Source organism: Eurosta solidaginis, chromosome 4, assembly GCF_040869045.1.
Source record: "Eurosta solidaginis isolate ZX-2024a chromosome 4, ASM4086904v1, whole genome shotgun sequence".
Classification (NCBI taxonomy): domain Eukaryota; kingdom Metazoa; phylum Arthropoda; class Insecta; order Diptera; family Tephritidae; genus Eurosta; species Eurosta solidaginis.
The window spans coordinates 190,207,346-190,223,264 of NC_090322.1; the positions used below are offsets into that span (position 1 = coordinate 190,207,346).

Consider the following 15,919-nt stretch of genomic DNA (forward strand, 5'->3'; position numbering starts at 1 on the left):
TTTCATACGCCGATGAATGCACAATAATGGCCACAGACCCAGGCCAACAGATCGATGAGCTCTGCAACAGAATAAACGGTTACCACCCTGATCTCTCCAGTATTTTCGCCTTGCGAAACCTGGCATTATCACCGACTAAATCTTCCGCGACCTTATTTACAACATGGACGTCCCAAATGTCGACCATTTTGAACATCCACGTCGATGGCACTACGCTACCGACTGTCCTACACACCAAAATCTTGGGTGTGACGTTTGATCAGGATCTACATTTTGGTGAGCACGCAGCCGCAATTGTTCCAAAAATCCAGAGCCGTAATAAAATCCTCAAATCCCTTGCTGGCAGTACCTGGGGAAAAGATAAAGAAACGCTCATTACTACATACAAAGCAATTGGCCAGCCGTTTACGTGCTACGCGTCACCCATATGGTCGCCAAGCCTAAAAATTACTCACTGGAAGAAGCTACAGGCCTGCCAAAATAGTGCTCTCAGAATCGCCACGGGCTGTCTTCTTATGTCCCCAGAACACCATCTACATAATGAGGCGAGAATACTCCCCATCAGGGAGAGAAATGAGATGCTAACCAAACAGTTCCTGTTGAATACCCAGAAACCTGGGCATCCAAACAGACATCTGATTGATGAGCCAACACCGCCTAGGGGCTGAAGGAGTCATCTCCGTAAGCATTTTGAGGAAATACGGCACCTGAGAACCCAGCCGTATGAAGCAAAAAAACACAAGCAGGTCCTTGGTGAACTCCTCAAACAGGCGTCGGACCTTTATGTCAGGAATTGCCCGGTGAATCCAGTACTCAAAGAAAAGTACCCAAAACTTGTGGAAGAGGAACGCATACTCCCCAGGGAAACGCGTGTCACTCTTGCTCAACTTAGTTCTGGATACTGTAACATGTTAAACTCTTACCTATGCAGAATCAACCCCGACATACAAAATGTATGCCCCGCTTGCAATGTGTCCCCACATGACACCAACCATCTCTTTAATTGTAATGTGGAACCAACGCCTCTAACACCCCTTTCATTATGGTCCACCCCTGTTGAAACAGCAAGTTTCCTTGGACTTCCGTTAGAGGATATTGATGAAAATTTGTGATCGGTCGCTGCTGTTAGGTGGGGCGAAGCACTGCTACAACAACAACAACAACTCATGTCTTCATAATTATTTGAAATGATACGTTGCAACATTTGAACAACTTTCTTTATGACATTTATTCAATATTAAATACACAATTCAAAAATAAGTTCTTACAAATACATTATTATAATGTAAACAAATTTTCATAATATCATATAGTACTATTGAAATAAATCAATAAAAAAAATGCGACATCAGTGCAGAGATATTAAGCTACCCACATTTTACAGTCTCAAACATTATAATGAATTTTATGTTCTCTTTTTCAACAAAAACCGATCACTGGAATAGGTGCAACAACTTATGTAAAGTTGCACTTACAATTTATTTTTAAACTTCATTATTTCATGTCACGCTTTTTAAGTCATCAATGGCAATTAGCTCACCATCTCTGCTATTAATTCGCATTTAAAAATGGGGAATACATTAGTATTAAGTTCAATTGGAAAGTACATTGGTAATACATTCAGTTCATTGGAAAAAATTATATACATGAACATATGTTTGCACACCTGTGGGCACAAAAATAGCAAGATATTTTAGCAGTTTTTTCTAGTTTTATTTAATTTTGTTAATTTTAGAAAAAATGGCAATAAATTGATTACCAAAAAATATTTAAAACCTCCAATGAAATCGTTTTGAGATTGGAAAACTCGAGATTACCCTTGGAAAAAAAATTGTCAACAGTCAATGAGTATTTAAAATATTTTAAACTAGTACTTTGTTATGACTAAAATTGAATAAAGTATTCAAAAAGATTCTGAAAACTTTAAGGTAAAGGTTTGAAATTTATATTACATTTTTAAAAAACTTATAATTTTCACAAAAACGTGTTTGATAATGTCTTACACACATTCGGCATAAATGTAGTAAAATCTATTTTTGGAAGCAGCACTTATAAATTATATTGAAATTTCAAGTGCTTTGCAGTGTTTACTAAGTTTATGCATATCGCTCATAGTTTCCATTAGTCTTTTTTTCTAAAATTTATAAAAATAAATAAATCATACAACTGATCATTTATGCTGTTATTTTTGTGAACACAGGTGTGTAATATATATGTATATATATTTAAAAAATAGGCTATCAATTAAAGTTAACAATAGCAAATAAATGAGACCACTATATATAAGATATAATAAGACTGTAAAATATATGTAAAGAAATTATGCAACTATTTACTTTCAAATACATATATAATAAAAATATATACTTATTAGAAAATAGTGTACATACATCGTACTTTTGGATACACGTACATATTTACGTATCTACATATGCAAAGCGGGGAGGGTTTTATAAAATATTTCAAGCTTTTATTACTATAAGATTCTGGGAAAGACTTGATCATTTGTAATTTTTTTTTTTTTTTTTTTTTTTTAAATAAAATATACGTATGTATGTCGATGTGTTTAGCGTGCAAAATAAAGGCATAAATTATTGACTTAGAAATGTAGAAAGCGCTAAAGTTTCCTGATTTACTTACCTTTTTTTAATATTACAGTAAAACAATTGTCAAAATTTAATTCGAATTTGAATACTTAAACTTGTAACATGTTCTGCCAAATTCTAGTTAAAATTTTTAAATGTTCATCAAAATATTTGAAAACAGTGCAAATTGTAACGAAAACGTTTTTTGTGAAAATCAATCAAAATATGTTACACATTGGCATGATTCAATAATAAGAGGTTTGCTCGGCTGGCAAATTTTTTGACAATTGCAGCCATTTTGCTCCCAAATCGAATTGACATCCCTTAACTGTGTTGTGCGATATTTCGAATAATATTAGTAGTAGGAATAGGAAGCAACTAGTTTACAAATACCCGATAAGTACTGAACTGGATAATTCCTTAGAACAATTTTTTTAATTTTATGAGGAATTTATTAACTATGCCATGATCATCTATTGTGGCTGAACATAAGTAATTTTATCAAAAGTGAGGACACCAAGAAATCATAGACTTTTGTAAAACTATGAACATACAAAACCTAAACCAATTTAAAATTCATCGTTAAACGTCAAAAACTTGACTAACAAATCGATTCACGTAAATATGTCATTAGTAAATAATGGAGGTGCTATAACGAAATGTACTTATTGAGCACGTACATATGTTCGGAACATTCGTCTCTATTTAAAAATTTTTGGAATCGTTCTATATTTGGAATATTATCTATATGTATACTTATTCGGAATATTCAGACCTCGTGAGGTAGTATCAAATGAACGTGCTCTAAATGAACGGTTTATTCGGAACACTTCTATGGACGGAAAAGAGCTTTCCAAAATATTAGAATAAAAAGGTAGATACTCCCTGTGTAGCAGGATCGCACAAAAGCTTAACTCTTCTGCTAAAATCAAGGCCGCACTATATATTTCTAAGAAAAGAAGCCATTTTCTTAATTTTTTTTGTCAGTTCATTGCGGCTGCTGAGTAGATTATCACCCCATGTCGGCTGCCAGTCGAAATCGTCCTCTCCCAAAATACTTTTCAAAAATTTCACATTTCAGGAATTGTCACAAAAACGCCATATGTCAGAATTAGGTTGAAGGAAGCCTTATCTCAGAATGATTTTCCTTAACCCTTTCGTATGTCAAAATGAATTAAACTTATGCTCAGATAGGGAGTTTTTGAAACAAATTTTGAGATATTGTATTTTCCATTGTTGGGTCAATTTATGGGAGGGACGCAACAAATTAAATGGGGTTACACTGAAATGACAGTCCTTGGTCGGTAAAAATCCCCAGTCGCTCCATTGTTCAACTGTATGGTTGGTTTATCTGTACAAAAACAATATGTGGCCCGGGCTATGAAAAGGTGGCTTAGGACTCAAAAGAGAAATTGCGAGAAACATCTGTTAAAGATAAACAATGCATTTCTTCAGTTTCTTAGTAGTAGTAGTTTTTCTTTTTTAGTCATAAGCCACCTTTTCATAGACCGAGTTGTTGTTGTTGTTGTTGTAGCGATTAGGTTACTCCCCGAAGGCTTTGGGGAGTGTTATCGATGTGATGGTCCTTTGTCGGATACAGATCCGATACGCTCCGGTAACACAGCACCATTAAGGTGCTGGCCCGACCATCTCGGGACCCATAGACCGAGTCACATATGTTAGTTCAGATTGTCAAAATCTGCGTGTTGGTGTTATGCGAATGGAATGGAATGAAAACATAAAATTTAGCAGTTTTTGTGTGTAGTAAGAAAATGATTTCAATATGTTGATTTCATTTTGCATTTGCCATCTCCTTTTGACAATCTCATCGACCATGCAATGCCAAAAATAAAATCAGCTGATGAGATGAGCCAACCATATAATTGAGCCATGGTATTTTCGAATATAATTCTGGCCTAGGACATTCTTCAAACAAATTCTGAAAGAATGACCAAACCAACATATCTCTAAATCATTTCGCGAAGTATTTAGTAGAAAATTAATTATTTCCCCAAAAACCTTTTGGCATTTCCAAACTTATTATCACTACTAATATACTGCTAAAAGTACTTTTCTACTACAACTTTCGTGAGAGGAATTGAATTATACCCCTTTTTCCTTACTTCGTAAAAGCAACCCGTCCAGATTTTTAAACTTGGGAGTGTCAAAGCTCTGTCATCATTGGAGAACAAACCTGTAGTAATTGAATCATGACACATTGGTCACATTTATAAAACTTCATTACGAAAGCGGCCTTTACCAAGTTTAACAAAAAATGTCAGGTCGTACGGTTTGTGTATAAAAGTTTCAGTACCATCAAGGCTATTCGAGTTGAAAACGAAAACTCTTATCAATTTGGAAAAATTTGAACAATTTTTGAATTCGAATACAAGGAATTTGCTCGAATGTGATAACTGGAATATCTCAGATTATGAATTATGATTAAGAGATTTATATCATAAAAAGCTTTTAAATGAAATCATAAATTGGAATATTTAGCGCTCTTTTACATAGCAATGTAAATTTTGAACCCATAAATGCAGTCTAAACAATAAGACATACATACATCAAACATACCAGGAAGTTAACGATATTTTAGAAATCGAATTTAGAAAGATTCAAGTGCACGGGACAACTAGCTAAATTTCCTTTATTTTTTTTTTTTAATTAAAATAAATTCCTTGAGAAGATATCCTAAGAATAATTTTTTAGGCTCTAGGAATTTGTAGACTATGGAATAAACAAAGATTATAAACTAATGTTGACCCAATCGAAGGGGAGCTATTATATAACCAACTATACAACTTGTCCTCTGTACGGCTTGAATAATGCATTTGAATCAAACTAAAATCTTCATATGCAAACAGTAAAAGATTTCGCTAATTTTGCAAATTATAACTACATACATTCATCATGCTCACTGGCGCTATGCAACGTGCTGTACAGTGAATGGCATACGGCTCATATCTACCGTAATCGCTCTTTTTAAAGTCTGAGCGTCCGTGCAGCACTACGTTTTGACGTCGATGTCGACGGCGTTGCGTTAATACGCTTCATACCAGACATAGCATATGGTACGCGTGGTCGACGTTTCGGTGTAGCTGGTGGAGTATGAACACTTTTGGTCGGCGTGCGTAATGGCACTACGCTAATAGCAGTGATTGCTTCATCATCATCCACGATATCAGTCAATGACACTGATGTTGTGCCAATTTCAGTAGTAGTAACAATAATTCCTTCTTCAGTATGATCAACATCTTCTAGTGTAGCAATTGCTGGTTCATTTAACGCCGTTTCGTTAAATTGCGCCATTAAATTACGACGCCTTATGCCAAAAGTTGATGGCACAATGGCATCGGTAGCAACCCCACTATTACTTTCGGTTTTTATATGTTCATATATAACTAAAGCAATTTGCAATTGTTGATCGGATAAGCTCCTCCTATATGAAATACGTAAACGCACTGGTCTATCCCAATCACTTGTCCTTTGCGGAGTTGGTGGTGTATCTGTAGAATTTAGTATTTGTGGTTTCGAACGCAGCATACCCCTCGTTTCAATATACTTCAGCGGCGTGTACTCGTTTAACTTGTTTTTATAATCAGCATCTAACTCCTCATCGCTCGATGTATCATCACCCAACATTTGCATATCGTAATGTGTTGATATGTGTTGTCTTTTGGAAACATGCATGGTTTTAGTACTCGATGTTGGTAGGCGTCGCAAATAGCTGAATTGTTTTGGCAAGGTACGTTTCAAGCGTTTAGGTGCCGTTACTCCATCGGTATCGTCCGAGTCACTTTGTGTGTCTGAGGCGTTGGCCTTATCCAATTTTATTGTACTTGACGGTGGCGTCAATTCACCTACATGTGTCATGGTGCTATTACTTTGATATTCTGGTGTTTGATTGCCTATAGGTAGCGGTTGCGTACCTAAATCGTCATCGTCTTCCAAATCACTCTCAGCATAAGTTTTAAGTGACGTTAAGCCAGTGACCTTATTCAATGGCAAAACAAAATCTACGTCACCAGTAGGTAGCGATTTTCTATCAAAAAGATTTTCATGTTTAATTTATATTAAATATTTATTTTAAAACGTACGTTTTCCAATGAGACGGTCGCTGTTCGATGGGTTGACACTCCTCTGCCTTATCGAAATTCTCGTGCACATAATGCAAGGCTACATCGAATCTAAATATATTTAAAATAATTTCTGAAATAATAATATTGCAAAACTATTTAGCCAAAATCAAACCTGAAGTAGTCGTGTATCTTGGATGGCCCGCGCACTGTACGCCCAAACCAGTCCACTACCGCATTTGGAGCTACCAATAATTTTAATTGTCTGCAATCTGACGTAAATAACTCCAAATATTCCTTTACCACATTAGATGCTTCCATTTTGTGATGCAGAACTATGGGGTGGAGAAAATTTTTTATTGCACTTACAAATGTTAGCCAAGGAAAAGCTGATGTCCACTTAGCACATTTATTTGAGCTGCAAATTAATGGCCCTTTGAACAAGGAAAATACAATTATCTTTTTACCTAAGCCAAGATATTTGGGTCCTTGTTAAGTTAACAATATGCCCAAATTGAATAGCAATTTCCTAATTTTGTTTTTCTTAATTAACTTTTTTTTTTACCTGGCTATTGCGTCTAGCGCGCCTTTGTGGTAGGCTTTTGACAGCTGCTGAATTCCAGTGTCAAACTGCTTGGAGAATTTTTTTTTAGCGAATTGTAACAGATCATTTTTGTAATGCGCGGTATAAGGCCAACCTAGGAAAAACGAATTGCGGTTGCGTAACAAACATACACCTAAAGCTAAGGCCACACTACATTGCGCTGCAAAATATTCGACACATGTATTCTTATGAAGCAATTCACACCTAGCGGCAGCAGCACTGCGCAGCGCGGCCAATTGATCAAATAGGCCAAAGAGTAAAGCGGAGTGTTGTTGTTGTAGCAGTGCTTCGCTCCACCCAATAGGTGCGACCGATCATAAATAGTCATCAATATCCTCTAACGGGAGTCCAAGGAAACTTGCTGTTTCAACAGGGGTGGACCATAATGAAAGAGGTGTTAGAGGCTTTGGTGCCACATTACAATTAAATAGATGGTTGGTGTCATGTTGGGACACATTGCAAGCGGGGTATACATTTTGTATATCGGGGTTGATTCTGGATAGGTAAGAGTTTAACCTGTTACAGTATCCAGAACGAAGTTGAGCTAGAGTGACTCGCGTTTCCCTGAGGAGTATGCGTTCCTCTTCCGCAAGTTTGGGTACTGTTCTTTGAGTACTGGATTCACCGGGAAATTCCTAGATTAAAGGTCCGACGCCTGTTTGCGGAGTTCACTTAGGACCTGTTTGTGTTTTTTTGCTTCATACAGCTGAGTTTTCAGGTGCCATATTTTCTCATAATGCTTACGGAGATGACTCATTAAGCCCCTAGGCGGTGTTGGCTCATCAATCAGATGTCTTTTGGGATGCCCAAGTTTCTGGGTATTCAACAGGAACTGTTTGGTTAACATGTCATTTCTCTCCCTGATGGGAAGTATTCTCGCCTCATTATGTAGATGGTGTTCTGGGGACATAACGAGACAGCCCGTGGCGATTCTGAGAGCAGTATTTTGGCAGGCCTGTAGCTTCTTCCAGTGAGTAGTTTTTAGGCTTGGCGACCATATAGGGAACGCGTATGATGCAATCGGCTGGCCAATTGCATTGTATGTGGTAATGAGCGTTTCTTTGTCTTTTCCCCAAGTACTTCCAACAAGGGATTTGAGGATTTAATTACGGCTCTGGATTTTCGGTACAATTGCGGCTGCATGCTCACCAAAATGTAGATCCTGATCAAACGTCATACCCAAGATTTTGGTTTTGATGTTTCGTTTCTAAATTACACCGATGCCTGCCGACCACCCAAATAATTTGCGGTCCACCTTTTAAGACATGGGGGAAGGTTAGACCCTTCCAGGTCTTGCAGTAACGTGCCATGGTTGACCGTATGAAAGGCTTTTTGATAGGTCTAGCGCAACGAGTACTGTTCTATGGTGGGGGTTTTGATTTAAACCGCAATTTATCTGGGTGCCAATGGCATTTAGCGCGATGGTGGTGCTATGGAGTTTTCTGAAGCCATGCTGATGACAGACTAGCAGCTGCAAATTTGCTTTAAGAAGGGGAGCAAAATGGCGTCAAGCGTCTTAGCTACTGGTGATAGGAGAGATATCGGGCGATATGACTCTCCTATGTTAGCTGGGTTCCCAGGCTTTAGTAGCGGTACCACCCGCAGCGGGAAGCGCAGTGTAGTGCAGCTCACTGTAGCCTTAGCTTATGACTCTTTTTACCCTTAAGGCCGCGTCACATTGAAATTTTTCATGTGTTTAACACAACCTCATGCATTCCAGAGTATCGCCACAATCAATCAAGATGTTGCGTTTGTAAATGTAAAGGAACTACAGAAAAGGCAACTTAAGCTGCAGACATTGGTGCTTTATCGGTAACCGTATCGGTAACCTTATAACAGCTGACTCGACCAACCTTATGGGAATCAATGCAATCGATTATTGGTGCCGCTAAGGTCGTAACCGTATCGTAGCCAACCAATTGGTTTTTGGTTTACCGTCGTAACGATAAACAGCTGATTACGTTAGGGATACGACTACAGCGATACGAAATACGGCACCAATTACTCCCGCTTTAAGCTAATTTCGCCTTGCCCATTAACTCACAAAATTTAGCGGGGCACTGTTATAAACATTCTCCCTATACAACAAAAATACTTGCTAACATGTTTTGTGCAGTATTCATGTGTTATATTGCAGTTTTTAATTACGAAAAATGTTAGAAAAGTTACCAACGAGTGGGAAAAATAATTTCACTTTCTCTTACGCCAAGGTGCTAAGGGTGCTAGCCAAAACAAATGTCAAATTCTTCTCCTGATACTTTGCTTGAAATAAAAGCTGTCAGATGGCCCCAGTGTCGCTCATTCTACCGTTCTCCATAAAAACCTGTGCAATCTACTCATAATGCATAAGATTGAGTAAAACGCATCTATATGAAAAACTGCTTATGTGACGGGCAGTGTTGCCAGGTTAACCTTTTCGAGGCTAGATTTAGCCTTTTTTTTTGCCTTTAACCTCGAACTTTTGTGTTTAGTTTCGTGACTTTTTTCTAGCCTTTTTTACTCCGAATATATTTTTAAAAATTTCTAAAATAAAATAATTTCAATAGTTCCTGTGAACACGTAATACCTAATAATATGAGTTCTCTACAAAAGATTAATTCTTTTTCTGCTGAAAATTCGTTGAAAATTTCAAAGCCAGATTTATTTTCTTACTTTGAAAAAGAGAAGTATATTTATTCTAAATGTCAAATAGCATTAATAGAGCTGCAGTGGCGAAAACTTATAACTATACAATGGAAAAATGTACACTCCACCATGGAATTTTGGTCGGAAGTCCGAGAACATAAAAATGCATTAAACGAACCCCCTTTTTTAAAACTTGTCGAATTCATATTTAGTCTTTTAGTATTACCACTCAGTAACGCGGAGGTTGAAAGAGTTTTTAGTGGCATGAAAATTCTGAAAACTAAATTAAGGAACAAACTAAAAATTAAAATGCTTAATGCGCTGCTTAATATTAGATGCTCGTTAAAACGCTTATCTAAATGTTGTAATGACTTTGAAATTACCTATGATCTCATATCTATGGTAAATAGCCAAACTTTATACCCAGACATAAGCTCTTCTGATTCTTCAGATGGGGAATATTTTATATAAATAACTAGCAGACCCGGCAGACGTTGTTCTGCCCTAAATTTGGCTTATCTGCATATATTTTAATAAGCTTTTTCCGTCTAACTCTGCCCTACCCCTCTACACTTTTTCCTAATCTTTTTATTCACTCCTCCCTCCGTCTTTTTGCTTCATCTCCATCTTCGTCTCATTCTATCTCTTTCTCAGACTCCTTCTCTCTTTTCTCTTCTCTCCAATTTTCCTCCTTTTTCTTCATCTCTTATTGCCAGTCCCAGAGGGTGGTATGAATTTTGTTCCAGTCCCATTCCGAGTCTCAGTCCCAGCCCCACTCCGAGTCTCAGTCTCAGTCCCAGTCCTAGTCCTAATTCCAGTCCCAGTCCGTCTCTGGTATACTTCACGGAAAAAACATCCTAAATACTAATATAGACAAATTTATATACCAAATTTCAGGCAAATTGAATAGGACGTATGTAAATAGGTATGTGGGTATTATTAATTTTTGTCTTTATTTCGGCTTCGCATGCATATTTATCAGTTTTGCCAGGTTGATGCGACTAAATCGAATATCACAATGTACTTTAGAGCTCTCAGCAACAGTTTTTATTTGATATCCATAATACACACACATTCTAGGGGTATCCGGGTTTATGTTTTGGCCTATATCCCGAGACCCTAGTCACTCAGCGGTGTAAAACTTACTCTGTATTATAGCACACATCAACAGCTTCAATTTGATACCCATAATATAAAAACACATTCTAGGTGTATCCGGGTCGATGTTTTGGCATATATCTCGAGACCGTAGTCACCCAGCGGTGTGAAGCTTACTCTGTACTAAAGCATACATCAACAGTTTCCATTTGATATCCACATTGTATAAACACATTCTAGGGGTACCCTTTTCCACGTTTTGGGCTATATCTCGAGACCCTAGCGTCCCAGTTGTATGAAAAATATCCTATACTATAGCACTCATCAACAGCTTTCATTTGACATCTATATTGTATAAACACATTCTAGGGGTATCCGTGCCCACGTTTTGGCCTATATCTCGAGACTCTAGTCACCCAGGGGTATGAAAATTATCCTGTACTATATCACTCATCAACAGCTTTCATTTGATATCCATATTGTATAAACAGATTCTAGGGGTACTCGGGTCCACGTTTTGATCTCAAGACCCTAAACACGTAGCGAAAAAAAGGTAGACGTTGGCCGATTCTCAGACCTACCCAATATGCTCACAAAATTTCATGAGAATCGGTTCAGCCGTTTCGGAGGAGTTCAGCCTTTAAAACCGTGACGGAAGAATTTTATATATTAGATTAGTTTTTAATATTTTTTTATGTATATACACATATGCATTCATTTAAATTAATTCCATGTGCTAGTCAAAGAAAATGTGCCTGATATGTTTTGAAACAGGAAGTTATGCTTAAGTTATGTTTATAAGTTTTTTTATAAAAAAAATTTAATGAATTAACCAAAAAATTTCTGGCCTTTTTTAGCTTCTTTTTTTCTAAATTTAGCCTTTTCTAACCTTTTTTTTTCCCATCTAGCTTCTTTTTTTTGCATCACCTGGCAACACTGGTGACGGGGCTTTTAAAGACTGCGCAATGATACATACATATATGGTTCTATTATGAACTCGTTTTTATTCAAAAGATGCAGAAAGGATACAGAGGCTACCACTAAAGAACTTTAGCTGCTAAAAACGCAGTTTTCCTCAAAGAACGTATAACTATAGAGAACCGCCAATAGAACGAGTAGTGGGAAACGGCAAACCTTAAAATTACGAGAAGGTAGGTAATTCACCATTGGGGAGATGTGGCATCAAATTTGTCAATTCAAACACTAGAAAACCTTTGTTTTGATATAATAATTACAATTTAACTATTTTTTTAATGTTGTCAATGACTTGCGAAATTTTTACGAACACACCGCGTTTGTTGTCAATCTTCAAGTAGGTAATGTGGTGAACTACATATTTATCGCCAGTTCGAGATTTTCTATAAATTTTCGTCTTTGGTTTTCCAACAGATATGGGGATTTCCCTATAAAAACTGTTTATTTTAAAATAAAGATTTAACAGCAATAAAAAAAATTCAACGAGCCCCCAACATTTTGAGTGCAAAGTAACATTTTAGTTAGTATTGTTTGGCGCTTAATAGTTCAGGCATATTTAAAACGAAAAATAATTCAACGCGATTTTGTTTAAACACTTATAAAATCTAAAAAAAAGTTATTTCGGTCTGGAAATATCAAACCTCGTCCGGATTGTGAGATTTTTGTTCCTCTTATGGCCTTAAAAGTATTTTGTAAAGAGTAACAAAAAAGGGGCGGATCGCACCCATTTTCAGAATTTGTTTAAGTTTTGTTCTTAGCTCAACCATACCATCGCTGAGGTAGAATATCAGTCAAATGTACTTAAATCATAATGATCATATCTTCACTCAGTCTATATACATAATTTGGCAAGGATAGTGTCTCTGCTATTCAATGTAATATTTTTAACGGATTCTGATTTGGGGCTTTCTAAACTTACAAATTTTCTTCATTTAAATGTGGGTGGCGCCACGCCCATATTGAGAACAGATCTCAATATTTGCTCAAGTTTTTGTGTTATCGGACGGACAGACGGATGGGCATGGCTTAATCAAGTTTTTTTCGATACTGATGAGTTTGGTGACCTGTACAACCAACAGTTATCCCATCCAGGTTATAACACCCTGTGTACAAGCCCATATGGGTAACAAAATAAACTTAATAAAAAAATTTAATAAAATAAAATAAAATAAGAAACATGAAGTAATTAATATAAAATAAAATAAAATGAAATTTTCTTTTTTTTATAGAATTATCACATTTTTTACGTTAAGGCAGCAATAACAAGGCCCACGTTGAACCTGAATCCGGGTCAAGATTTTAAAATTGGTTCTGATTTTCGAGAAATTTGCACCTGAAATTGCTAAACGCACACCTGTCTGCAATATTCACTACGCCTTTTCGTCGCGAAAGCATCTTTTTATTACAAAACAACATAAAATTTTAAAACGCATAATTCATATTTAGCTAAATCTCGAAATGAAAAAATAAATAAATGCATTCGCAATAACCCCAGAAGATATTTTAGGCCGAGCTGCTCTTCCTATTTCTTCCACCCTCGAAGAAATGCTCAAGAAATAATTCCAGGCTTAAATTTATGGTTGCAGCACCCATCTCGGAAGCAAGTTCTTAAAGAAAATTAATAATACATTAGGAAAATACAAATTCTCAAATAAAAAACTCTCAAGTTTAGCTTACAAGAGGAAAATTAAAAAATTTCTTGAGCGTTTTCTTGTGATCTGAATAAAGCGCTATAATAGTAACGCAAAGATATTTCGAAAAAATTGGTTGAATTGTAGCAGTTGGCGAGTAGTGCAGAAATAACCACCTCTGACTATTTTGTGGTTATTTCCATACAAAAATAGCTTTTTTTTAAGAAAATAAACAGATACTAATAGTGCACGTTGCGTAGTTAGAATCAACTTTTAGTTAGCATCTTTTCCTACTGGGTAAATACTTCGAAAAAAATGGTTAAATTAGATTAACAAACTTCGTGTTCCAATGAACAGTATGATCCGTATGGATCAATTTGTTTTTGCATTTGCATGTTAAATTTTTATCGGAATCTGGATCACGCTTCATTAGAACACCACAAAGGGCGATTTTATTTATTCGTTTGTGGATAAAAAAAAATTAGTCTGGTAATACTTTGACATTTGTTATCAGACCATTTCTGCTGAAACCCAAATAAGTCGACAAAAAAGTTTATTTCATAAATACTTTGTACGCCAACGGTGAATGATCGCATTAGTGATTAGCAAAGTAACCATATGGGAACTAAACGGAAATTTAATAATGGTTTAATTGAATAAAAATGTGTTTTAGTGTTGACATCAACGAAACAAAAGTCATATGTAGTGTAAGTTATGATGCGCGGCTTAACAATTTAAAGCTTATTATAGTTTAAAAACACATTCCATTTAATTTATAAATATACAAATGGATATATTATACAAGGTTGACATTAATCTATTTTTGTGTTTTATGAGTGATGTGTTAGTTAATATACACATTAAACCGTTCTAGAATAAAAAATTTGTTAAAGGTAAAACTGTCGGAATCATCCCATTCACATCTTAAACAAAAAGCTAGATAAAATATTAATACATATATGTATATATATATATATGTATATATATCTTTTTATAAATAATTTAATTTTTACGAAAATTCTTCAGTACAATAATTAATTAGTCGAATTCAACAGTTCAAATTTGACGTGGTCGAAACAAATAGTGCTCTATTTATTTATTATATTTTTCAGATGTCATTTAAAAAAAAATTTGTGTTACAAAAATCAGCGTTTTCGAGCCAGTCAGCTTGGACAACTTTTAAACTTTTCTGCAAATATTATCATTTGTATATAAAATATTACTAGTGTTCGTTGCATGCTTTCGTTTGAAATTATAAAACTCAGTCAATATTTGTTCTCAAAAGCATCGGAAAATCAGATTTATTGCTCGTTTTTAGCAGCAATGTTTTTATATCCAAGTAGAGTTGTGCTTTTTCGTTCTTTTCAGAGATTCGAATCTTTCGTTATTTTTCTGATGAACGAACAAGTTGTTCTTTTTGTTCATCTGTTCTTTTCTTTTTTCAAGCAAATTTGTTCACTGCTGCTCGCACCCGCGAAAAACGCCAACAAGTATAGATGGGGGTGTGTATGCAGCAATGCTTTGTGTAGGTATATTTAAATTTCTTATGAATAAATAAGTTAATATATATATATGTATAATTAACTTCAAAAAAAGTTACAAATTTCGGAAGATCCAGGGAATTGAAAGAGTACAGACACAAATTGTAAATATGAACTTTTCAAGTTTAATAAATGTAATAATTAGTTTCTTACAAAACATGTCTTGTGCCACACACAAAGATGACCACACATATCTGCCATCATCGACATTCGTGCTCACTGTGAATTTCTGCGTATGTATGTATGAATTTACAATGTTCGCGAACGAGAAAAGAGAAAGAATAACATTAGATAAAACGAACTAAAAGAACAAATGAACTAAAAGAACAAATAGAACCGAAATCGAAGATCTGGTTCACATGTTCAGCTGAGCGACCCGGTCAATTCAACAAGTTCAGAACGAAACGACCCAACTCTATATCCAAGCGAAACTGCAAGGCTATTTAGAAGCTCCATTTCTATTTTCAATTAAAGCATTTTTTCGCTTTTGATATAAGGTTTGAAAAAATTACTTAACTCAAATGACGGCAGTAAGTAAAACAGGTTTGACGAACAAATAACAACAAAATATTATTGTTACTGTGTAGCTAAAACTTTTAGCCTGTGTTCGGTTGTATGTATGTGCATTGACAGAAATATATACTTGTCCATACCTACATATATACATACCTACGAATAAACAAAGCTGCTGTGTCTGCAATTTAACACCGTTCCGGTTGCAGTTTTGCCAATCTATTTTGCAAACCTTGCTTGGGCGTACAAATAAATAAATATCTAGACA

General features: G+C 35.7%; 2 protein-coding genes across 8 annotated transcripts in view; one reads left to right on the plus strand and one right to left on the minus strand.

The window, feature by feature from the left end:
* Positions 1-1,203: 1,203 nt before the first annotated feature.
* On the minus strand, positions 1,204-7,357 carry LOC137250799 (uncharacterized). Of its 3 annotated transcripts, none has more exons than XM_067784317.1 (4): positions 7,230-7,357; positions 6,840-6,999; positions 6,686-6,775; positions 1,204-6,630 (listed from the first exon to the last, which is right to left on the minus strand). In XM_067784317.1, exons 2-4 carry the CDS (start codon positions 6,983-6,985, stop codon positions 5,571-5,573), a joined length of 1,296 nt encoding a protein of 431 aa, XP_067640418.1. In that variant the 5' UTR covers positions 6,986-6,999; positions 7,230-7,357; the 3' UTR covers positions 1,204-5,570. The 3 variants fall into 3 exon arrangements, with proteins under 3 accessions (XP_067640418.1, XP_067640416.1, XP_067640417.1); XM_067784315.1 differs by having other exon boundaries at positions 7,132-7,269; XM_067784316.1 differs by having other exon boundaries at positions 7,065-7,252.
* A 6,796-nt stretch (positions 7,358-14,153) lies between these two features.
* Klp3A (kinesin-like protein 3A) overlaps positions 14,154-15,919 on the plus strand; it is a 32,735-nt gene continuing 30,969 nt past the window's right edge. For all 5 annotated transcript variants that reach the window (XR_010953077.1, XR_010953078.1, XR_010953076.1 and 2 more), the window contains exon 1: positions 14,154-14,304. The gene's annotated coding sequence lies outside the window, so the exon portion shown is untranslated. The remainder of the gene's footprint in view (positions 14,305-15,919) is intronic.

Bases quoted from the DNA above. Each gene is read 5' to 3' on its own strand.
- LOC137250799 (XM_067784317.1), bottom strand. From the start codon at position 6,985: ATGGAAGCATCTAATGTGGTAAAGGAATATTTGGAGTTATTTACGTCA. The intron at 6,776-6,839 runs GTTTGATTTTGG...AAATATATTTAG, and splicing joins AAGATACACGACTACTTCAG to ATTCGATGTAGCCTTGCATT. The intron at 6,631-6,685 runs GTACGTTTTAAA...TCTTTTTGATAG, and splicing joins CGACCGTCTCATTGGAAAAC to AAAATCGCTACCTACTGGTG.